The sequence below is a fragment of the Equus quagga genome, chromosome 21, assembly GCF_021613505.1.
Source record: "Equus quagga isolate Etosha38 chromosome 21, UCLA_HA_Equagga_1.0, whole genome shotgun sequence".
Taxonomy (NCBI): domain Eukaryota; kingdom Metazoa; phylum Chordata; class Mammalia; order Perissodactyla; family Equidae; genus Equus; species Equus quagga.
Window position 1 is genome coordinate 38,313,976 of NC_060287.1, and position 26,359 is coordinate 38,340,334.

A 26,359-nucleotide genomic window follows, 5' to 3' on the forward strand; every position below is an offset into this window, starting at 1 on the left:
CAGTATCACTGATGAATATAGATGCAAAAATCCTCAACAAAATTTTGACAAACCAAATACAGCAATATATCAAAAAGATTATACACCATGATCAAGTGGGATTTATACCAGGGACACAGGGATGGTTCAACATCCACAAGTCAATCAACGTGATTCACTACATTAACAATATGAGAAACAAAAACCACATGATCATCTCAATAGATGCAGAGAAAGCATTCGACAAGATCCAACATCCATTTATGATAAAAACCCTCAATAAAATAGGTATAGAAGGAAAGTACCTCAACATAATAAAGGCCATATATGACAAATCCACAGCCAACATCATAGTCAACGGACAAAAACTGAAACCCATCCCTCTCAGAACAAGAACAAGACAAGGGTGCCCACTTTCACCACTCCTATTCAACATAGTACTGGAGGTGTTGGCCAGAGCTATTCGGCAGGAAAAAGAAATAAAAGGAATCCAGATAGGCAACAAAGAAGTAAAACTCGCTGTCTGCAGACAACATGATCTTATATATAGAAAACCCCAAAGAATCCATACAAAAACTATTAGAAACAATCAACAACTACAGCAAAGTTGCAGGGTATAAAATCAACATACATAAATCAGTAGCATTTCTATACGCTAACAATGAACTAACAGAAAAAGATCTCAAGAACTCAATCCCATTCACGATCGCAACAAAAAGAATAAAATACCTTGGGATAAATTTAACCAAGGAAGTGAAAGATCTATAGAACGAAAACTACAAGACCTTCTTGAAAGAAATCGACGACAACATAAAGAGATGGAAAGACATTCCATGCACATGGATTGGAAGAATAAACATAGTTAAAATGTCCATACTACCTAAAGCAATCTACAGATTCAACGCTATCCCAATCAGAATTCCAATGTCATTCTTTACAGAAATCGAACAGAGAATCCAAAAATTCATATGGGGCAGCAAAAGACCCCGAATTACTAAAGCAATCCTGAGAAAGAAGAACAAAGCTGGAGGCATCATAATCCCTGACTTCAAAACAGACTATAAAGCCACAGTAATCAAAACAGCATGGTACTGGTACAAAAACAGGTGCACAGATCAGTGGAACAGAATTGAAAGACCAGAAATAAAACCACACATCTATGGACAGCTAATCTTTGACAAAGGAGCTGAGGGCCTACAATGGAGGAAAGAAAGTCTCTTCAACAAATGGTGCTGGGAAAACTGGACAGCCACATGTAAAAGAATGAAAATCAACCATTCTTTTTCACCATTTACTAAAATAAACTCAAAATGGATCAAAGACTGAAAGATTTGGCCTGAAACAGTAAGTCTTCTAGAAGAGAATATCGGCAGCACACTCTGACATCAGCTTCAAAAGAATCTTTTCGGACACCATAACCCCCCACATGAGGGAAACAATAGAAAGAATAAACAAATGGGACTTCATCAGGCTAAAGAGCTTCTTCAAGGCAAGGGAAAACAAGATTGAAACAAAAAAACAGCCCACTAAGTGGGAAAAAATATTCACAAGTTATTTATCCGACAAAGGGTTAATCTCCATAATATACAAAGAACTCACACAACTCAACAATAAAAAATCAAATAACCCAATTACAAAATGGGCAGAGGACATGAACAGACATTTCTCCAAAGAAGATATGCAGATGGCCAATAGACACATGAAAAGGTGCTCATCATCACTAATCATCAGGGAAATGCAAATAAAAACTACACTAAGATATCACCTTACACCTGTTAGAATGGCAAAAATATCCAAAACCAAGAGTGACAAATGTTGGAGAGGTTGTGGAGAAAAGGGAACCCTCATACACTGTTGGTGGGAATGCAAACTGGTGCAACCACTATGGAAAACAGTATGGAGATTCCTCAAAAAGTCAAGAATAGAAATACCTTATGACCCAGCCATCCCACTACTGGGTATATATCCTAAGAACCTGAAACCAGCTATTTCAGAAGCTCCATGCACCCCTATCTTCATTGCAGCATTATTCACAATAGCCAAGTCATGGAACCAACCTAAGTGCCCAGCAACTGATGATTGGATAAAGAAGTTGTGGTATATTTATACAATGGAATACTACTCAGCCATAAAAAAGGACAAAGTTGTCCCATTCACAACAACATGGATAGACCTTGAGAGTATTATGTTGAGTGAAATAAGCCAGACAGAGAAAGACGAACTCTGTATGACTCCACTCATAGGTGGTAGTTAACATACGCACAAAGAGAACTGATTGGTGGTTGCCAGGGGAAAGGGGGGTGGGGGGAGGGCACTAGGGGTCAAGTGGTGTACCTACAACATGACTAATAATAATGTACAACTGTAATTTCACAAGGATGTTAACTTTTATAACCTTAATAAAAAAAAATGAGAACAAGGGCTTCCGGTTTCCAGTTCACATATGAGGAGCGTGGAAGTCGCCACTCTCTCCCAACAAATAAAAATCACAACAGACTGAAAAACCAACAACTCTTCTTGGATTCATAAGAGAAAGCGGACACAGGGCCAACCACTGCCCCCAGGATTGGAGAGACAGACAGGTGAACACAGGGAGCCAGCTTCCCAGAGCAGAGACTCACGAGAGGAAAACACCGCAGGAACCAGCGGTGGGAGAAGAAAACCTGAACTGCAACTGAGGAATTAGCCAAGGCTCAGTGTAGACAATGCTGACAGTTAAAAACTCCAGGGGGACCCAGTCAAAGGGAGGTCCCTACAATACTGTGAGATTTACCTCTAGGAGCTCAAGCAGGTTTCCACAGCAAGGGGAGGGGAAGAGGAACCATTCTGAAATACACCAGAGTGCTTTGTTCTTCCTAACAAGGCTGGCCCTCAGGGAAGCTAGTCAACCAGAGCCTAACTGACTCAGGGAAGGGAAATACCCAACTCCAGTGAGCTCTAGCCTTCGGAAGGGAAATACCCAACTCCAGCCCACTCCAGCCAAGCTGTCCAGGATATGAAATGCAGTCCAGAGGCACAGGCTCACTACAAGACTGAGACGAAATCACAGGAAGAGTACAGTTAAGTGTCACCTAACAACACGGACACATTCTGAGAAATGTATTGTTAGGTGATTCTGTAGTTGTATGAACATCATACAGTGCACTTATGCAAACCTAGATGGTACAGCCTACAACACACCTACCTCTATGGTCCTAATGTTATCAGACCACTGTCATGTATACGTGGTACATCATTGACCAAAATGTTGTTCTAGGCCTATTTACAGCAGTTCCTTTTAGTACATCATGCTGGCTATCACGAAAAAATTACAAGGCATATCATACCAAAAGGCAAAAAACACATCTGAAGAAACAGACCAAGCATCAGACCCAGACATGGCAGGGTCACTGGAATTATCAGACCAGAAATTTAGAACAATTATGATTAATATACTAAGGGCTCTAATATATCAAGTAGATAGCATGAAAGAACAGATGGATAATGTAAACAGAGAGACAGAAATCCTAAGAAAGAACCAATAAAAAAAATGCTAGAGATAAAAAGCCCTGTAACAAAAATGAAGAAAAGTCTTTGACGGGCTTACCAGCAGACTAGACATGGCTGAGGAAAGAATCTCTGAACTAGAAGACATATTGATAGAAACCTCCAAAATTGAAAAGCAAAGAGAACAAAGACTGAAAAAACAGAACAGAATATCCAAGGACCGTGTGGCAACTACAAAGGGGGTAACATAAATGTAATGAGAATACCAGAAGGGAAAGAGAGAGAAAAGAACAGAAGAAATATTTGAAACAGTAATGACTGAGAATTCCCCAAACTAATGTCAGACACCAAACCACAGATCCAGGAAGCTCAGGGATCACCAAGTAGGGTAAATGCAAAAATAAACTACACCTGGGCATACCATTTTCAAACTGCAGAAAATCAAAGATAAAGAAAATATCCTGAAAGAAGCCAGAGAAAAAAACACCTCACTTACAGAGGAACAAAGATAAGAATTACATCCAACTTCTCAGAAAACATGCAAGCAAGAACAGAGTAGAGTAAAATATTTAAAATGTTGAGAGGTAAAAAACCCACCAACTTACAATTCTATACAATTCAATTCTTCTTACAATTCTGTAAGCAAAATTACTCTTGAAAAGTGAAGGAGAAATAAGACTTTCTCAGACAAGCAAAAATTAGAATTTGTTGCCAGCAGACCTGCCTTATAAGAAATGTTAAAAGAAGTTCTTTAGAGAGAAGGAACATACCACAGACTGGAAACTTGAATTACTTAAAGAAAGGAAGAACACTAAAGGAGGAATAAGTGAAGGAAAAATAAAAACTTTCATTTTTCTTATTCTTAGTTGATCTAATAGATAAAAGTTTGCTCAAAATAATAATGGCAGCAATATATTTGACTATGCATGCTTATGTAGATAGCTGTATGTGTGTGTATATATGCTTGTGTATAAGTGAAATGAATGATAGCAATGATACAAGGAATGGCAGGAAGTAATTAGGATTATTCTTTATCATAAGATACTCACACTACCCAGGAAGTGATATGATATTATTTAAAAGCAGACTAGACTCTGAGTGTATATTGGAAACTACAGGCAACCACTAAAAAAAGTAAAAAGAGAAGCACAACCAACATGCTAAGAAAGGAAAAAAAATGAAATCACATAAAATGATCAGTTAAAATCACAAAATGCAGAAAAAGAATGGGAGACAAAAATAGGAATAAAAACCAAGGGCAACAAATAGAAAACAGTAATGAATATGGTAGACATTAACCCAACTATATCAATTATCACTTTGAATGTCAGTGGTCTAAATGCACCAACTAAAAGACCAATTTGTCAGAGTGGATCAAAAAACAAGACCCAAGTATGTATTGTGTACCAAATACCCACTTTAGGGGCTGGCCCTGTGGCTGAGTGGTTAAGTTCGCACGCTCTGCGTTTGCGGCCCAGGGTTTGCCGGTTCAGATCCTGGGTGTGGACCTACACACCACTCATCCAGCCATGCTGTGGTGGGGTCCCACACGGAAGAACTAGAATGACCTATAACTAGGTCATCTACAACTATGCACTGGGGCTTTGGGGAGAACAAAAAAAATAGGAAGATTGGCAACAGACGTTAGCTCAAGACCAATCTTTCTCACTGAAAAAAAAGCATAAAAAGATACCCACTTTAAATACAAAGATAGATACAGATTAAAAGTAAAGGGTGGAGAAAGATACAGCATGCTAACACGAATGACAAGGAAGCAGGAGTAGCTATATTAGTTTCAGACAGAGCACATCTCAAAACAAGGAAAGTATCAGGGATAAAGAAGGGTACTAGACAATGATAAAGGGGTCAATTCTCCAAGAAGATGTAATTCTTAACATGTATGTGCCTAACAACAGAGCGTCAAACTACGTGAGGCAAAAACTGATAAAACTGCAAGGAGAAACAGACGAATGCACTATTACAGACAGAGACTGTGACACCCTGTCTCAGAAACGGACAGATCCCGTATACAGAAACTCAGCCAAGGACATAACGGAACTGAGCAACGACATCAATCAACTGGCTAGAACTGACAGCTATAGACTACTTCATGCAGCAACAGCAGAACACACACTCACCACAAGCTCACACGGAACACTCACCAAGACAGACCACATTCAGACAAGAACACACCTCAACAAATTTAAAAGAACACAAATCATACAATATCCGCTCTTAGCCCATAACAGAATTAAACTAGAAATCAGTAACAAAAAGATAATGGAAAATCCAAAATAGTGCCAATTAAACAACATATAAATAAGATATGGATCAAATAAGAACTTTCAAGAGAAATTTTAAAATATTTTGAACTGAATGAAAATGAAAATACAACTTACCAAAATTTGTGGGATGCAGCAAAAGCAGTGCTTAGAAGGAAACTTATAGCCCTGGTTGCAGATATTAGAAAAGAAGACAGATCTAAAATCAATAATTTGTTTCCACCTCAGAAGACTAGAAAAAGAAGAGCAAGTTAAATCCAAAGTAAGCAGAAGAAAACAGGAAATCAATAGAGAAAAATCAATGAAACCAAAAGCTGATTCTTTGAAAAGATCAATAAAATCAACAAGCTTCCAGCCAGGCTAACTGAATAAAAAAGACAGAGGACACAAACTACTAATATCAGAAATAAAAGAAGGGACATCATTAAAGATCCCGCGAAAATGGTAAGGATTACAGCCAAATACTACACAAATTTGATAACCTAGATGAAATGGACCAATTCCTTGAAGGATAATTTCTGCCAAAATGCACACAAGAAGGAACAGACAATCTGTACAGGCCTTTATCTATGAAAGAAATTGAATTAATAATTAAAAAAACCTTCCAAAACAGAAAGCATCAAGTTCAGATGAGTTTACTGGGAAATCCTACCAAACACTTAAGGAAGAAATTTTACCAATTCTCTACAATCTCTTTCAGAGGATGGAAGCAGAGCGAATACTTCCTAACTCATTCTATTACTCTGATACCAAAACCAGACAAAGACATACAAGAAAATAAAACTATAGACCAAACTCTCTCATGAACTTAGATGCAAAAATCCTCAACAAAATATTAGCAAATTGAATCCAAAAAAGTATAAATAGAATTATACACCATGACCAAGTGGGATTTATCCCAGGTATGCAAAGCTGATTCAAAATTCGAAAATGAATTAATGTAATCCATCACATGAAGAGACTATAAAAGAAAAATCACATAATCATATCAATAGCTGAAGGAAAAGGATTTGACAAAGTGCAACATCCGTTCATGATAAAAACTCTCAGTAAACTAGAAATAGAGGGGAACTTCCTCAACTTGAAAAAGACTATCTACAAAAAACCTAAACATCATATTTAATAGTGAGAACCTCAGAGTTTTCCCATTAAGACAGGAAAGCAAGGATGTCCCCTCTCACCACTCATTTTCAACATCATATTGGAAATCCTTGCCTAATGCAATAAGACAAGAAAAGGAAATAAAATGTATACAGATTGGAAAGGAAGACATAAAATTGTCTTTGTTCACAGATGACATAATCATCTACATAGAAAACCTAAAAGAATCAATAACAACAACAAAACCTCCTGGAACTAATAAAATTATAGCAAGGTTGCAGGATATAAGGTTAATATACAAAAGTCAATTGAAATCAAAAACACAATACCATTAGCATCCCCAAAAAATGAAACACTTAGGTATAAACCTAACAAAATATATACAATATCTGTATGAGGAAAACTACAAAACCCAAATGAACAAAATCAAAGAACTAAATAAGCGGAGAGCTATTCCATGTTCATGGGTAGGAAGACTCAGTATTGTCAAGATGTCAGTTCTTCCCAACTTGATCTATAGATTCAATGCAATCCTAATCAAAATCCCAGCAAGTTATTTTATGGATATTGACAAATTGATTCTAAAACTTACATGGAGAAGCAAAGAACCAGAAGTGCCAACACAATATTGAAGGAGAAGAACAAAGTTGGAGGACTGATGCTACCTGACTTCAAGACTTACTATGAAGCTACAGTAGTCAAGACAGTGTGGTACTTGGAAAAGAATTGACAAATACATCAGTGGAATCAAACAGAGAGCCCAGAAATAGACCCACATAAACACAATTAACTGACTTTTGACAAAGGAACAAAGACAATACAATGAAGCAAAGATGATCTCTTCAACAAATGGTACAGGAACAACTGGACATTCATATGCAAAAAATTAATCTAGTCACAGGCTTTACATCCTTCACAAAAATTAACTCAAAATGGATCACAGACATAATGTATAATGCAAAACTGTAAAATTCCTAGCAGATAACACAGGAGAACACCTAAGTGACCTTGGATATGGTGATGACTTTTTAGATACAACACCAAAGACATGATCCATGAAAAAAAATAATCGATAAGCTAGACTTCATTAAAATTAAAAATTCTGCTCTGTGAAGGACAATATCAAGACAATGAGAAGACAAGTCACAGACTAAGAGAAAATACTTGCAAATGAAATATCTAATAAAGGACTATTATCCAAAATACACAAAGAACTCTAAAACTCAACAATAACAACAACAACAACAAAAACAAGTAAAAAAGTGACCCAAAAGACCTTAACAGGCACCTCACCAGAGAAGATATACAGATGGGAAATAAGCAAATGAAAAGATGCTCCACATCATATGTCATCAGAGAAATGCAAACTAAAACAATGACATACCACTATACACCTTTTAGAATGACCCAAATTCTGAACACTGACAACACCAAAGGCTGACAAGGCTGTGGAGCAACAGGAACTCTCATCATCGCCGGTGGGAACGTAAAATGGTGCCGCCACTCTGGAAGACAGTTTGATAGTATCTTACAAAACTAAACATACTCTTTCCGTGTGATCCAGTAAATGTGCTCCTTGGTTAACTTACCCAAAGGAGCTGAAACTTACGTCCACACAAAAACTTACACACAATGTTTAGAGCAACTTTATTCATAATTGCCCTAACCTGGAAGCATTAAGATGTCAGTAAATGGAGAAATAAACTGTGGTATATAGACAATGGAATATTACTCGATGCTAAAAAGAGATGATCTATCAAGCCAGGAAAAGACAGGGAAGAACCTTAAATGCATATTACTAAGTGAAAGAAGCCAATCTGAGAAGGCTTCCAACTGTATGACATATTGGAAAAGGCAAAACTATGGAGACAATAAACATATCAGTGTTTGCCAGGGGTAGGGATGGGGAAGAGATGAATAAGTACAACACAAAGGATTTTTAGGGCAGTGAAAATACACTATGTGATATTATAATTATGAATATATGTCATAAGACATTTATCCAAACCCACAGAATATACGACACCAAGAGTGAACTCTAATATAAACTACGGACTTTGGGTGATTGTGATGTGTCAACGTAGGCTCATCCTTGGTAAAAAAATGTACCATTCTGGTGAGTGATGTTGATAACAGGGAAGGCTATGTGTGTGTGGGAGCAGGGAGTATATGAGAAATCTCTGTATCTTCCTCTCAATTTTGCTGTTAAACTAAAACTGCTCTAAAAAAATTGTCTTTAAAAAAATTCCCCATCTCTGGTCTGAGGCACCCAAGCTGCTTAAAATGAGTAGCCTTTGATCGTGGAGGTGGCAAGAAAAGCAAAATCCCCAGGAAAGAAGCAAGTTACAGTCAAGGCATGGAGAGGCCAAAAAGAAAAGGAAGCTTACTTAGAATACAAGAAAGGTCCTGGTTCCAGAGGACTCAAGGTTGGGAGTGAGCAGTGAAGAAGAAAGTGGACCGATGTCATGCACATTAGAAGGCAGCCAAAGATCACATGATGGAGAAGACCCACTTCAGGCTGCTGCGTGCTGAGATCCCAAGAGGAGTCAGAGGCCAGCAGTCTGTACATGAGCTCTGCTCAGTGGTCAGATGAAGACTGCCAAGTAAGCTAGCAAATGTCTCTGAAGGCAATTCTCCCTATCTCCCACTGCAATGGACAAGAGCTCATGAGGATGCAAAGGCACAGAGCTCCACCTACTGGAACCAGAGAGGCTAAAAGTGACTCAGCCCTCACACACAGCCTCGCCTTCCAAACTGGAGTAGGAGGTTAGCTGACCCCAGGAACAATGACCTTGTACAGACCACAGAAGCAAAAGAGACAATGGTTTAGTATCCAGAACACATAAAAAATGACAGCAAACCATTAAGAAAAATATAACCCAATAGAAATGAGCAACAGTCACGAACAGGTAATTCACAGAAAAAAACAAGTATTACAAACATGTGAAAAGAGTCTCAACTTCACTGGTAATCTAAATCTAAAAACAGACAGGCAGACAGACAGATATAGACAGAAAACATAAGTATTCTTTATAAGAATACAATAAACAATGAAGTGGTGATGAGGGCATGGGAGCATCCAGTGGTGAGCATGCTGACGTATCTCTGATGACACTGACGATGCAGAGCACTGACGTAGTATACGTGGAGGAGTACACTTTGGTGACAATTTGGCACTATCCTATAATGCTGAAAATATGCATGTCCTACTTATCCAATACTCCACTTCTGAGAAAACTCACAGAGGAACTGGCACGCAGCTTAGCAAGGAGAGGTTTGCAGCACTATATCTGAGGAATAAAACCTGAAAAGAACCTGTATGTCCACTAGTCAGTGAAAAGATAATCCAAATGTTACATCTTCTTTGATATAAGATACTTAAAAGGAGTTAACTAGATCCATGGACAAGTTGTAAAAATATACACAAAACTATATAAGTTATATCTTATATTATATGCATTTCTCATGTACATATATTTGCTAGCACAAAATACTAAAATGGACTGGAGAGTCTAGTCCAGATAAGATGGACTAAACACCCCACCCTCTTGCTTCCACAGAATGCAGCTATAAATGCTGAACAGAATACAAGGAGCAGCTGTGGGAGGCCCCAGAGAAGTAAACAGGAACAGGCAGACTGGGAAGAAAACCAGGAGTGTAAGAACCACCAAACCGGCAGTGAGTTTACCACGCAGCCCGCAGCCCGGAAGTGGCAGTGACCCACAGCGAGCGAGCACCAGGAGAAGACTTCTACTGCAGGCTCAGGCAGTAGGGGAGGAACCTCCTGGCAGTGACTATGCTAGCAGTGGGAGCCCCAGGTAACTCACTCTGTGCAAAAGAAATCCTCCTCACCACTGGAAGGAACTGTGGTTCTGTAAACTCCTGCTGTCTGGCCCTGGATGTGGGCAAAGTGGCAAAAACATAGGGCACAGCAGGGCACATAAAACCCTAGCATTCCAGGGGAAGGACTGAAAAAGGGAGCCCTGGGGAACTAAGAAGTACCAAGGACACTGTGGAGCGTTCAGAGCTCAAGAAAGTGACCCACAAGGTTGTTATAAACCCCGACCCTCACTCCAGGCTATGCACATGTGGATCTGATCATAAACAGCATATCCGAGACTCTGAGAACTAACCTCTCAACTACCATGAAGGTCTCAGGCTGGCCACAGGTGGCACACGTGAGGGGCAGACCCAATAGCACTGCAAAGGCTTTCTGAAAATAGAACTCACATTGAAACCACAACACAGAGGGGGCTGATCAGAACTTGCGACTAGAACCCAACCAGGTTGACTGCCTGCTAATACAAAAACATCAGCATTTCCTGCAGGATTTAAACAAGACCCAAGGTCTCAAAACAACATTCAAATGTCTACAGTACAATCCAAAATTACTCAGCATACAAAGAAGCAGGAAAAATCCCAACTCACATGGGAAAAGACAACCAAGAGACACCAAGGCCAAGATGACACAGATGCTGGAAGTGTATGACAAAGACTTTAAAGAAACTTCTATAAAAAACACTCCAGGAAGTAAAAGCAAATACTCGAAATGAATGGTGTGACAGGCAGAGTCCTAGAACAGCCCAAGATTTCCCACCCTCATCCCTGGGGCTGCACCTATAATACGACATGCTGGTCATGTTCAGTTACATGGGAGAGAGACTCTGCAGATATAATTAAGGTTACTGATCAGTCTACTCAGTTAATCAAAAGGGAGTTTATCCATTTACGCCTAATCTAAACACATGAGCCCAACAAAAGCAGAGTTTCTCTGGCTGATAGCAGAGGAGTAAGTCCGAGAGGTTCCAAGTGTAAGCAGGGTCCAGCAAGCTGCTGTGGCGTGAAGATGGTGTGGGGTCATGGGATAAGGAACTCAGTCGGCCCTGGAAGGAGTGAGTGGCCCGCACCTGACAGCCATCAAAGAAACAGGCAGCTCAGTCCTACAAATGCAAGGCAGTGGGCTCTGCCAGCAACGAACACACCTGGAAGGAGATTCTCGCCAGGGCCGCCAGAAAACAGCGCAGCCTCAACAATGCCATGACTTGGCCCTCTGAGACACTAGTCAGAGAACTCAGTTAAGCCCACTCAGACTTCTGACCTAAACGACACACTGTCAAGTATGTGTTGTTTTAGCCACTAAGTCTGCAGTAACTTGTTACACAACAAGAGAAAAGGAACACAGATTTTGGCACCTTGAAGTCGGGTTCTGCTGTAACAAATACCTATTTAAGTTCATTTTGAGGTAATTAATACAACCCTGAAGTGTCACACCAGCATTTGGGACTCACTGATCGCTCTAAGGTGAGAACATTCCTTTTGTTTATGCTATTTTTCTAAAATAGTATTGAATAGAGAGTGTGTCCCTTAATTCTCCAGGCAATTTGTTTCTTCTAGTTTTTAGAACTATTGCCAAATTAACTGTGTTTATTTGAAAAAGAGGCCCAATCAGCAAATTCTAACTGGTATGTAAATAAACATGAACTTTCGAATAGTATCCTCCGTACACTTTGAGTTTGGTACACTGTCCTGGCTTCAGGTCTCCCAGAAGCTGCAGCATGGTGTCCAAGAGCACTCGACTGGAGTTAACCAAGAATTCACGACCGCATGCTATGGCAGCAACATCTGCAACAGAAAGAGAAAACAAAGCATCAAAATCACTGTTACTTCAGAATCTAGAAAAGTTTGCCCAAGATGGAGTATTTATTGCTGTTTTTCTCCTAACAGATGAAATGAAAACACAGAATAACAAACAAGGCACTAAAAAGCAGTATTATCCACAGGGCTGACAGCCCAGAGAGAGTAACTGACAACCACAACAGTTACTAAGCCTGTGAGTAAGGTCCTCTGTGATTAGCGAATGCCTCGGTAGAGGAACAGAGCACTAGGATCTAAATACGTCAGCAGCCCGACTGCAGGACAGCGAGGGGACACCAGAGTCTGGAATACTGGATTAAACAGCTGTGAGCGGGCAGGGTCCAAACAGAAGATGGGGGCTGATTACTTTATCTGGGACAAAAGATGCTAAAATCCACTTTCAATCCTGGGAGTGAAATCCTAATGACTTTGAACTACGATACCAAACTGAAATCATGAGGTCAAAAGACAGTATGAAAACTGATTCTGAAAAACACTTTTTTTCTGAATTTTACATCCTACTATGGGTTGGCAGGTATCACCATGCCTGAGGCATCGCAAGACCAGCATGAAGGCCAGGTGGGATTACTCGATCCCACCAGCTCCCAGTGGACACCCTGCAGCTAACACGGGCCCTGTCAACACTCCCAGACACCTGTGAGGATACATCAGTGATCCAAGTATATCCATGTACTTGTTGGTAAGATTTCTCTTTAGCTAGGTCTAACAATAAAGCATGATTCAAAGTGATTAAAATTCCTAACTTGAATGAGCTGACCGACAGCCTGGTGGCGCAGCAGTTAAGTTTGCACCTTCTGCTTCAGCGGCCTGGGGTTCACGGGTTTGGATCCCAGGGGCGGACCTACGCACTGCTTGTCAAGCCATGCTGTGGCAGGCATCCCAATATAAAGTAGAGGAAGATGGGCTCGGATGTTAGCTCAGTGTCACTCTTCCTCAGGAAAAAGAAAAAAAAAAGGATTGGCAGATGTTATCTCAGGGCTAATCTTCCTCAAAAAGAAAAAAAAAAAGAGCAGGCCAAGGTGGAAAAGTAGAGCAGCAGCGTCCTTCTCCCTCTGACTTAACGGAAATGCTTCTAGTAATTCACAATTAAGTGTGACGCCTAATGGATGATTCTGGTAGGATCTTTTATGAGTTTAAGGAAGTTTTCTTCTATTTTTAGTTTGCTAATAATTATCGAGAATGGAGGATGACTTTTATCACTAACTTGTTCTGCCTTTGATTAACTGTAATCTAACGGCAGAACATAAAATTTCATCTATGCTACCAGATCAACTTTATGGAATCAGATCCTGGACATTCCTATTTATTTTTGTTTCTCTGTGCTGAGAAGGATCAAGAGAGGTACATTAAAGTCTCCTAAACCTAACAGATTTTTTCCCCCATTTTTGCTTGTCTTTCCAGCGATTTTTGCCCCATAAATTGGTGCTGTGTTACCTGGTACATAATTTCATGATAGTTATAACTTTACTGAGGACTGGACCTTCACTGACACAAACTTACTTTCTTTGTTCAATCAATTTAAACCTGATGACTATATTTTCTAGCATATGACACACTCTGGTTTTACTAAAGAAATGTCTAGTGGAAAGATGAAGCTTCAAGCATTTGGCATCACAAACTGATAGAAAGTCATTTTAAGGTAGTTTTTCAGGGGAAAACCTCCTTCATGTAACTAGAGTAGACCACATCCTGGACCCTGCAGGAAAACATACATTCTAGCTAGGTTCTTTGGTAGCTAGTTTCCAGAGATGACTTCCCAATGAACCAAGCCTCCAGCATGCAGACCCTTGGGCTGGCCCTGGCCTATGACTCACATGTAACTAGCAGAGTGCAGCGGAACTGACACAGCGTGACTGTCAAGGCAAGGCAGGAAGGGGCCTGACGGCTTCCACGCTGGTCTCTCGCCACTTGCCCTAGGAGCCCTGAGTTGCTAGGCAAGAGGCTGCCATGATGCAGAGACCACAGAAAGAGCACACGGTGGAGAAGCCCTGGGACTACATGAGGAGAGAAAGAGAGAGGCACCCCACTAGCCCCCAGCAGTTTCATCCCCAGCAATCTGAATCACCCCCAGTGAGGCCCCAGATGTTGCAGAACAGCAGCAAATCACCCCTGTGAAGCCCTGAGCAAACTGCAGATTCATCAGCAAAATAAATGGATGTTGTTGTTTAAAGATTTGACATTTTGGGGTGGTGTGTTACACAGCAACAGATAACAGGAACATCAGCGAAGAAAACATTAGAGCAAAAACTACATTGTATCATAGCAGGCAACAACACCAAACAAAACACAACAAATTTACTAGTAAATGAAGTCCCATATCATGTATCCAGCATTACAGTAGCAAATGCCAATCTTGCATTTCATTGAACATCACTATCTAAAGAGCAAACTACAAAGTAAGATAAATGTGAATAAATTCCTACACAGACAGCTCCAGGATTTGTCAGTCTGTCTGGGATGTGAGTCAACTCTAGGACTATAAAGCATTGCTGGTTTAATTTTTTGTTAAAATGTACTTATTTTTTCCAGGTTCATTTTTCTTTAAAATTATTTATATAGGTATTTCTAGAATTTATCATAGAAATTATATAATTTAAGAAATAAATCTGGTGTCAATTAAGTATGCTGATAAAAATATAAAGAGTTGAGCTGTATTATGTCTGACATTTTTGATTTAGGTTGTAATAATTTTGTCTTTTTCCAGTTTTAGAAATAACGATGGGGTACCAGCATAGTGATGGACATAGATCAATGGCAGAATTTAGAGTCCACAAATAAACCCTCACATTTATGATCAACTGATTTTCAAGAAGGGTATCAAGACAACTGAATGGAGAAAGGATAAAAGAATAATCTTTCCAGCAAAAGGTGCTGGGACAATCGGATAGTCACATACAAAGAAAGAAAGTTGGACCCTTACCTCACACCATATATAAAAATTAACTCAAAATGGATCAAAGACCCAAATGTTAAGAGGTACAATCATAAAACTCTTAGAAGAAAACATAGGAGTAAATCTTCATGACCTTGGATTAGACAACAGTTTCTTAGCTATGACATCAAAAACACAAGCAATTAAAGGAAAAAATATACTGGTTATCATCAAAATGTAAAACTTTTGCGCTTCAAAGGACACTATCAAGAAAGTGAAAAGACAACTCACAAAATAAGAGAAAATTTTTTACAAATCATATATCTGATAAGCGACTGGTATCTAGAATATACAAAGAACTCTTACAACTCAACAATAAAAAGACAAATAACTCAATTTAAAAATGGCAAAGGACTTGAATAGAAACTTCTCCAAAGAAGATATACAAATGCTCAAAAAGCACATGAAAAGATGCTCAACATCATTAGCCATCAGGGTTATGCAAATCAAAATGACAATGAGACACCACTTCACACCTACCAGGAAGGCTATTATCAAAAACATAATCAAGTGTTGGCGAGTATGTGGAGAAACTGCAACCCTCATGCCCTGCTGGTGGGAATGTAAAATGGTGCAGTCACTGTGGAAAATAGTCTTGACAGTTCCTCAAATGGTTAAAGCCATACCATATGACCCAGCAATTCCACTCCTAGCTATATATTCAAGAGAAATGAAAGCTTATGTCTACACAAAAACTTGTACACAAATGTTTGTAGCGTCATTAGTCACAATAACCAACAAGCAGAAACAACCAAAATGTTCATCCATAGATTGATGAATGGAGAGGTATGGTATAGCCATTCAATGAAACAGTGTCAGCCATAAAAGGAATGAAGTACTGACACATGTTCTTATATGGAAAAATCTTGAAAACACCATGCTAAGTGAAAGAAGCCAGTCACAACAGACCATATATGGTACTATATGAATTGTCCAAAATAGGCAAATCTAGAGAGATAGAAAGTATTATCAGAGATTGCCTAGAGTTGGGGGGAATGGCAAGATTCAAAAGAAATCCATTTGGGGTGATGAGAATGTTTTAAAATTGATTGTGGAGATGGACGCACAGCTACATGAATATACTAAAACCACGGAATTATATACTTTAAATTGGCAAATTGTAATGGTATATTACTATATCTCAATAAAGCTGTTAAAGAGTAATTAATAATAACAACAACAGGGATACAGTTTTCACGTTCAATGGAGCCCTTAGTCTCTACTGCTCATCCTGAACTTGTTTTCTATAAACCTCTTATCTGCAGCACAAGCGCTGCACCATAATTTTTGAAAAAAACATAAGCAGGTTTCCTCTGATATTAATATTGTGACCCTGTTTCATCGTTTGGTTTTTGTTTCTTTGTATTTGCTGTGGTAGTTTCTTATCAAGTCAATTATTCAGCTGTCACAGGGAGGGGGGAGGGCCAAGGGCCGTGAGTGATCTCAGTCTTGGAACTCTGCCTCTGTACACTCTTTCTGGAAATCCCCCGCAGGGTTGGAGGGGATGCCCAGTCCTGCTGGGCGGTGGCTCCTAGAAGTCAGTTTCTCTCCTCCTTTGGGTGCTCCGGTTTCTGTGGCGAGAAGTCAGATTAGAGAGATCAGCCCTATAATCTGAGGGCTAGCTGAGAGAGATGAGCCTACCGTCCTTCTCTGTTCGCTGCTGTTAGTCTACAGCGTCAAAGAGACTCCTGGGAGATGTCCAATATCGCTTACAACCTGCTCATGCCTTTGCCTGCAAAACCTGTCTCTGCCAGATTAGGTAAATTTCCACTGTGGAGTGAGCACACCCCACTGTTAGGAAGCCCAGTCACAGAAAAATCAGTGGCAAGGCATATGGTGACACAGTTTTACTTCCAGCCAGTGCTATCACCTGTTGATCCACCATGAAGAAACCAGCTCCAAGCGGAAGTCTCCATCTTTCCTACGGCTCATCTACAGGCATAGTTCCTGTTTTTTCAATTTGGTCAGAATTTTTCCCTTAAGACTTTATTGCACTCTCAGGAAAGGAAGATTCTCAGCATCTTTCATTTCTCCCAACCTGTAACGGTTACTCCGGAATCATTATCAGAAAGATATTTTTTCCTTCTCTGGACACAACCCCTGCAAGTTTAACGGATAGAGATTTATTTTGCAAAAGAACCTGACAAATAAAAGGTACCACAGAAGGACGATTTTTAGGAGTCCCAGAAAATTCTCTGATATGCAAATGACAGCCAATCTGAACACTAATTTGGCCATATTATGTATGACTCAAGAAATAACCAAAGAATTAACTATGGTCCCAGAATCCCTATGGGGGAAAGATTCTACAGACAGAGTCAAATAACTGGAACAAAGCCAAAAGAGTCCAGATGATTCTTCTCCATCTTTACCTAAACTTCCTCAATACTCTCTAGAGCTGAGCCACAAAAGGCTGTAGGCCAACTGTGACCAGTTAAATAGAAAAAGGACTAGTAATTCCTTGTACAGTCCCTGCAATCACCTAATGTTGACTGTTTTAAAAAAGCCTAATGGTAGAGAATATGGATTTGTGTAAGATCTGTGAACAAGTAACAAAACGATTCTGTGTTGCTGTACTGACTACCCCAAATACTATCCTCTCATTGTCCCACCTGAAACCAAATTCTTTACAAGAACAGATTAATGCTTAGTCTCTTTAGTATCCCATTCTATAAAGTTGGCCAATTTACTTGCTTCACCTAGTAAAATCAACAATTCACCCAGAAAGTTACATATGGAATTCAGTGAAATTCCATCCTACTTCTCTTGGGTCTTAATGCCAGATGTCAAGGATACAGGAGCCATTGTGAGGTCCTTCTGATCCAATAGGTACATAATCTCCTCACGTTCCATTGATCTGGAAAACTCTGAAGCTGACTATGTTTTCTCCTTGCTGAGCTAGCTAAAAAGGGACATGAACTTCTAAAGAAACATTTCAATTCCACAAAACAACAGCTCATTATCTAGGCCAGACTCAGTCAACTGAAGGAAGGGAATTATCTAAGGAAGATTACAACATATCCAAAGTCACCCAAGACCAACCACTAAGAGACAATTAAGAGAACTTCTGTGATCAACTGGATATTGCAGATAACAGATACCAAATTTTTCTGAATTAGCAAGACTTCTGTAAGACTAGACTAAATCAAACATGTCAGAACTGTGCCCATGGAACACAGAAACCAAAACAGCCTTCAGTGACCTCAAAATATCTCTCAACAATTACCTCTAATATCCCAGATTATCATAAATCTTTCTAAATGCTAAACTGAAAATCAGCTCTCTACAAGCTAACCTTGCCTTTGATGAGGTCCAACAACAGTGATGGAGACCCAGACAGTCCCTGATGATCTCGCCTAGAGCTCAAAGAACGAACCACCTCCAACAACGACAAAGATACAGACACACACAGAGAAAGACGGACTGTTCTGAAGACACAGGAAAAAGCAGCCACCAGAATGGAAAGTGATACAGCTGCTATGAAAAACAGTCTGGCAGTTCCTCAAATAGTTAAACATCACATGACCCAGCAATTCCACTCCTAGGTATATGCCCAAGAGAACCGAAAACACATGTTCACATAGAAACTTGCACACAAATGTTCACAGCAACATTATCCGTAATAGCCAAAGAGTGGAAACCATCCAAATGCCTGGCCACTGACTCTTCACTCCAGACTCGGACTAGGTGACACGAGACCACCTATAGGTCAAGGTACAGAACTGGCACCTATTCTTCCACATGAAGAGCCACACCAGTCGAGGGCCAGGGCAGACCTTAATCATCATGTGGGGTCTAAGACTCTTTTCTCAAAAGATGAAACTGAGGGCCACAGACACAAGAAGACAGGGCCAGTTGGTGGTGGAAGCAGAGCTGGACACTGGGCCTCAATTCCCACCCTGTCTTCTTTCCCACACACCACACTGCTTCCCTGTGTTGGTGTGAGTATGTGGAAGAGGGGAACAGGAAACAGAATAATTGGGGGGCAGGCAAGAGAAGTGATTGTCACCAACACAAGAGTGTTCTGCCATCAACTTTGTGCAACTATTACATCCATGAAAGATAAGCTGCTCCAGTCCTGCCCATAAATTATCAATAATCAAAAAGTAATCTTGATTCTATAATCACTATCTAACATTGTTCGAATGAATAAACTCAGAATTAAGAGTCAAGGAGTACAATTATGACTTCCAAATAATCAAAAAGCAGAAAAAGTAGTTAGAAAAGTAAGTTCTCCACGTGCAAGCTAAGCAAGTTAATCTCCACAGGACTGTGATATAATCTGCCCTCTACGTTCTAGGTTTGTAGGACTGTGATGACACTCCGCCCTCTTCTCCACGTTCTAGATACGCAGGACCATGATGACAACCTGCCCTCCTCTCCACGTTCTAGATACACAGGATGGTGATGACAACCTGCCCTCCTCTCTACGTTCTAAATTTTTCCTGTCATAGAAGTCACTGAAAACGATCACATTGGCCTGTTGAACAGCACCTGGGGTTACAATGTGCTGTCACCTACCGTAGTCCAGTAGAATATTCACAACAATGTGTAAGGTAATTAGAGCAGGTATTACTATTCCCCTTCTCAGGTAAGGAAAATAAAGTCCAGAGAATTACATCCTGGGGAGTGGACTAGCTGGGCCTAAAAAGTCCAGACCCTTTTACTATACTAATCTATTATTAAGAACAGTGACTATGGATGAGTAAGAAATTTAACAATTTCAGGGGCGGCCCTGTGGCCGAGTGGTTAAATTTACGCATTACGCTTTGGCGGTCCAGGGTTTCGTCGGTTCAGATCCTGGGTGCAGACGTGGCACCACTCATCAAGCCACGCTGAGGCGGCATCCCACATGCCACAACTCGAAGGACTCACAACTAAAAATATGCAACTAGGTACCGGGGGTGAGGGGAGGTGCTTTGGGGAGAAAAAGGAAAAATTTAAAAATCTTAAAAACAAAAAAAAGAAATTTAACAATTTCAATGTTTAAACAAATCCTTGACTTCTAGTTTTTGCCTGAGATACAGTAAACTGAAAAGAGCTGCACCTCCAGGGGCTGGTTGGGTTGCACAGAGTTCATGCGCTCCACTTCAGCAGCCCAGGCTTCATGGGTCTGGACCCCGGGTGCAGACCTATGCACAGCTCATCAAGTCATGCTGTGGCAGTGTCCCACATACAAAATAGAGGAAGACTGGCACAGACATTATCTCAGGACCAATCTTCCTCACCAAAAAAAAAAAAAAGTGGGGGAGATAATTCACATAATCACAGCTTATCTTGAACACATCACAGAATTGAATGCAAAGATCAACCAACTAATAGGAAAAATAAGAAAAGGCAGATGTTCCAAGGCGAGATGTGAAGCAAGCACTTGCTCACCTGGAGCAGACACTGGATGCCACACAAGCTAGCATGAAAAACTCAGCTAAAAGTTTTAACAAACTGCCAGATCAGCAGTTGCCTGGGGCTGACGGTGGGCCGAGGGGTTGACTACAAAAGAAGGGGATGGTGAGGAAGTGACGTCAGCAACATGGCGGAGTGAGCTTCCCTGGCAATCCCTCCCCTCCACGACACAACAAAAAAGACATTCACACTCCAGCAGAGGACATCCAAACACAACACAAAAAAACGTCTGAGAGACCCATGCAGCCACATGACAGAGGGCAGAGAGGCTGGAGTCCCCCTCGGAGGAGGTGGAATGGGGTAGGAGAAAACTTTGGTCCCTCCCCAAAAGACTGTGATCTGGGACCCCGGGCAGCCACCGAGAGGGAAGGAAGGTGGGAGGGGATGTTTGTTCACAGGAATGTCAAAGATCCCTGAGGGCCCTCGCAGCATAGAGGGAAGCCCTCTACCAGGGAGAAAGCTATCATGGGGGGTGACCTCAGCAAGCCAACACCCCAGGAGAGCAGATAGTGAGAGCAGAGCAAGAAAACCCTGAGAGCACACAAGAGAAAGCGTACCTCCACCCACCCTGCCCAGCACTGGCTCCAGTGCCTGGGATCCCAGCAGAATGCAGAGGACTCAGAATATTTGCTCTAGACCCCCACACAGTGGCAATAGGTGGTAACTGCAACCAAATACCATCACAATGCACAAAAACAGAGCCACCCCCTCTAGCAATATCAAAAATTATATTAAATCTCCAGACCAGAGAGAAAATGACAAGTATACAGAAATCAGTCCTGAGGACACAGAAATATGTAATCTAAATGACAGTGAATTCAAAACAGCTATCATCAGAAAACTCAATGAGTTAAAAGAGAATGTAGAGAAACAATTCAACAAGTTCAGGAGCTACTTCACAAAAGAGATTGAAACCATAAATAAAAATCAATCAGAAATACTGGAGATAAAAGACACAGTGGAAGAGATAAAACAGAATATGGATTCCCTGAACACTCAAGCGGACATCATAGAGGAGCATATCGGCATAATCGAAGACAGACATGTTGAAATACTCCAGACAGAGGAGGAAAGAGAACTAAGACTAAAAAGAAATGAAGAAAGTCTCCAAGAAATATCCAATTCAATTAGGAAACGCACCTTAAGAATTATAGGTATTCCAGAAGGAAAAGAGGAGAATGGAGCAGAAAGTCTGTTCACAGAAATAATAGTGGAGAACTTCCCAAACCTAGGGAAAGAGATGGAAATCGACATGGAAGAAGCTACCAGATCTCCTAAATATGTCGATGTAAAAAGACCTACTGCAAAGCATACAGTAGTGAAACTGGCAAAAGTAAATGACAAAGAAAAAGTACTAAGGGCAGCAAGGAAGAAGAAAATAACCTACAAAGGAACCCCTATCAGGCTTTCATGGGATTCCTCTGCAGAAACCAAGACTGGAATGACATACTAAAATCTTTGAAGGATAAAAACTTTCAGCCAAAAATACTCTATCCAGCAAAAATATCCTTCAGATATGATGGAGAAATAAAAACTTTCTCAGATAAACAAAAGTTAAGGGAGTTTGTATCCACAAGACCCCCCTACAATAAATCCTCACGAAGGCCCCCATACCTGGAAAAAAAAAAGGGAGAAAGGGGTTAGAAAGCACGGAGTAAGGAGATAAATAAGTAGACAAAATCAGAAAATTGTAGCTATACATCAGAACATGTTAGCAAATACTCAAGTACAGCATCAAAGACAAAGGGAAGGAAAACACCACAAACAAAGATAATCTTGTCATTTTAACCACAAACTCAGAACACAAGATGGAATAAGATGTGAGAAAAACAACTTAGGAGGGGAAGAGAAAAGGAATCAGTTTAGACTAAGGAAATAAGAGGCCATCAGAAAACAGACTATCTTCTCTATGAGATTCTGAATATAAACCTCATGGTAACCACTAAACAAAAAAGGAGAACAGAGACACAAATAATAAATAAGGAGAAAACAAACACAACATAAAAAACTACATAACTCAATGGGTAGACCAAACTACACAGAACGAAAAACAAAGGAAATGCAGTAGAACAAGGAAGAGAGTGATAAAATGGCAGCATTAAGCCCCTCACAAATTGATAATCACCCTAAATGTAAATGGATTGAATTCTCCAATAAAAAGACACAGAGTGGCGAGATGGATTAAAGAACAAGATCCAACAATATGCTGCCTCCAGGAAACACATCTCAGCTCCAAAGACAAACACAGCCTCAGAGTGAAAGGATGGAAGACCAAACTCCAAGCTAATGGCAAACAAAACAAAGCAGGTGTCACAATACTTAGACAAAGTGGACTTTAAGACAAGACACGTAAAGAGAGACAAAGAGGGGCAGTACACAGGATTAAAGGGACATGCCATCAGGAAGAAATAACACATACATATCTGTACACCCAACACAGGAGCCCCAAAGTACATAAAGCAAGTATTAACAAACCTAAAATAAGATATTAATAATAACACAATAATAGTAGGGGACCTCAACACTCCACTCACATCAATGGATAGATCATCCAGACAGAAAGTCAATGAGGAAACAGTAGGATTAAGTGAAAAGCTTGACCAGTTGGACTTAATAGGTATATATCGAACACTCCATCCAAAAACAGCAGAATACATATTCCTCTCAAGTACACACGGAACATTCTCAAGGACAGATCATATGTTGCGAAACGAGGCAAGCCTCAATAAATTTAAGAATACTGAAATAATAACAAGCATCTTTTCCAATCACAATGCTATGAAGGCTAGAAATTAGTTAGAAGAAGAAAGCTGAGAAAGGGACAAAGGTGTGGAGACTAAACAACATGCTAGTGAACCACCAATGGATAATTGAAGAAATGAAAGGAGAAATCAAAAAATATCTGGAGACAAATTAAAATGAATACATACCATACCAACTCATATGGGATGCAGCAAAAGCCGTATTAAGAGGGAAATTCAGGGTCAGCCCTGTGGCCAAGAGGTTAAGTTCACGTGCTCCGCTTCAGTGGCCCAGGGTTTCGCCGGTTCGGATGCCAGGTGCAGATGTGGCACCACTCATCAGGCCACACCATAGCAGCGTCCCATATAGCACCACCAGAGGCACTCACAACTAAAATATACAACTATGTACTGGGGGCTTTGGGGAGAAGAAAAGAAAAAGAATAAGATTGGCAACAGTTGTTACCTCAAGTGCCAATCCTTAAAAAAAAAAAGAGGGGAATTCATTGCAATACAGGCTCACTTTAACAAACAAGAAAAATCCCAAATAAGCAATCTCAAACTATACCTGACTAAATTAGAAAAAGAAGAACAAAGCCCAAAGTCAACAGAAGGAGAGAAATAATAAAAATCAGAGCAGAAATAAATGCTATTGAAACAAAAAAGGCAGTAGAAAGGATCAATGAAACAAAGAGCTGGTTCTCTGAGAAAATAAACAAAATTAACAAACCCGTAGCCACACTTACAAAGAAAAGAAGAGAGAAAGCTCAGATAAATAAAATTAGAGGGTCCGGCCCCATGGCCGAGTGGTTAAGTTCACATGCTCAGCTGAGGTGGCACAAGGTTTCACTGGTTCAGATCCTGGGCACGGACATGGTACCGCTCATCAGGCCATGCTGAGGCAGTGTCCCACATGCCACAACTAGAGGGACCTGCAACTAAGATATACAACTATGTACCAGGGGGATTTGGGGAGATAAAAAAAAAATTAGAAATGAAAGAGGAGAAACAACAATGGATACCAGAGAAAGACAACGGATTCTAAGAGAATACTATGAAACACTATATGTCAACAAAATGGACAATGTACAGGAAATGGATAAATTCTTAGACTCTTACAACCTCCCAAAGCTGAATCAAGAAGAGATAGACAATCTGAAAAAACCAATCACAAGTAAAGAGCCTGAAACAGTAATGAAAAGCATTCTAAAAAATAAAAGCCCAGAACCAGATGGCTTCCCTGGAGAATTCTACCAAACTTTCAGAGAGGATTTAATATCTATCCTTCTCAAGATACTCCAGAAACTTTGGGAAGATGGAACACTTCGTAACACATTCTATGAGGTCAACATCATTCTGATACCAAAGCCTGATGAGGATAACACAAAAAGGAAAACCACAGGCCGCTACCGCTGATGAACATAGATGGAAAAATCCTCAACAAAATACTGGCAACTTGAATTTGGCAATACATCAAAACAATCATATATCATGATCAAGTGGGATTTATACTAGGGACACAGGGATGGTTCAACATCCGCAAATCAATCAGTGATACACCACATCAACAAAATGAGGAATAAAAACCACATGATCATCTCAATAGATGCAGACAAAGCATTTGACAAGATCCAACAACGATTTATGAGAAAAACTCTTAACAAAATGGGGATAGAAGGAAGTTACCTCAACATAATAAAGGCCATATAGGACAAACCCACAGCCAACATCATACTCAATGGGCAAAAACTGAGCGCCATCCCCCTGAGAACAGGAACGAGACAAGGGTGCCCACTATCACCACTCTTATTCAACATAGTACTGGAAGTTTTGACCACAGCAATTAGGCAAGAGAAAGGAATAAAAGGAATCCAAATAGGGAGTGAAGAAGTGAAACTCACGCTGTTTGCAGATGACACAATCTTGTTTACAGAAAACCCTAAAGAATCCATCAGAAAACTATCAGAAATAATTAACAACTACAGTAAAGTTGCAGGGTACAAAATCAACTTACAAAAGTCAGTTGCATTTCTATACTCTAATAACGAACTTACAGAAAGAGAACTCAAGAATACAATTCCATTTGCAATCACAACAAAAAGAATAAAATATATAGGAATAAATTTAACCAAGGAGGTGAAGGACTTATACAATGAGAACTATAAGACCTTACTGAAAGAAACAGATGATGACACAAAGAGATGGAAAGAGATTCCATGCACATGGATTGGAAGAATAAACATAAAATGGCCATACTACTCAAAGCAATCTACAGATTCAATGCAATCCCAATCAGAACCCCAACAACATTCTTCACAGAAATAGAACAAAGTATCCTAAAATTCATATGGAGCAACCAAAAACCCCAAATTGCTAACGCAATCCTGAGAAAAAAGAACAAAGCTAGAGGCATCATAATCCCTGACTTCAAAACGTACTACAAATCCATAGTGATCAAAACAGCATGGCACTGGTACAAAAACAGGCACACAGATCAATGGAACAGAAGTGAAAGCCCAGAAATAAAACCGCACATCTATGGACAGCTAATCTTCGACAAAGGAGCTGAGAACATACAATGGAGAAAAGACAGTCTCTTCAATAAATGGTGTTGGGAAAACTGGACAGCCACCTGCAAAAGAATGAAAGTAGACCATTATCTCACATCATACACAAAAATAAACTCAAAATAGATCAAAGACCTGAAGATAAGTCCTGAAACCCTAAAACTCCTGGAAGATAATATAGGTAGAATACTCTTTGACATGGAACTTAAAAGG

The 26,359-nt window shown here is 40.0% G+C and overlaps 1 protein-coding gene across 6 annotated transcripts in view; it reads right to left on the reverse strand.

Moving 5' to 3' along the window:
- The window catches only part of LOC124231397 (heat shock factor 2-binding protein), a 107,186-nt gene that overhangs the window by 50,781 nt on the left and 30,046 nt on the right, over positions 1-26,359 (reverse strand). For all 6 annotated transcript variants that reach the window (XM_046648182.1, XM_046648183.1, XM_046648184.1 and 3 more), the window contains one exon: positions 12,353-12,470. In XM_046648182.1, the coding sequence (XP_046504138.1) occupies positions 12,353-12,470 (118 nt within the window). The remainder of the gene's footprint in view (positions 1-12,352; positions 12,471-26,359) is intronic.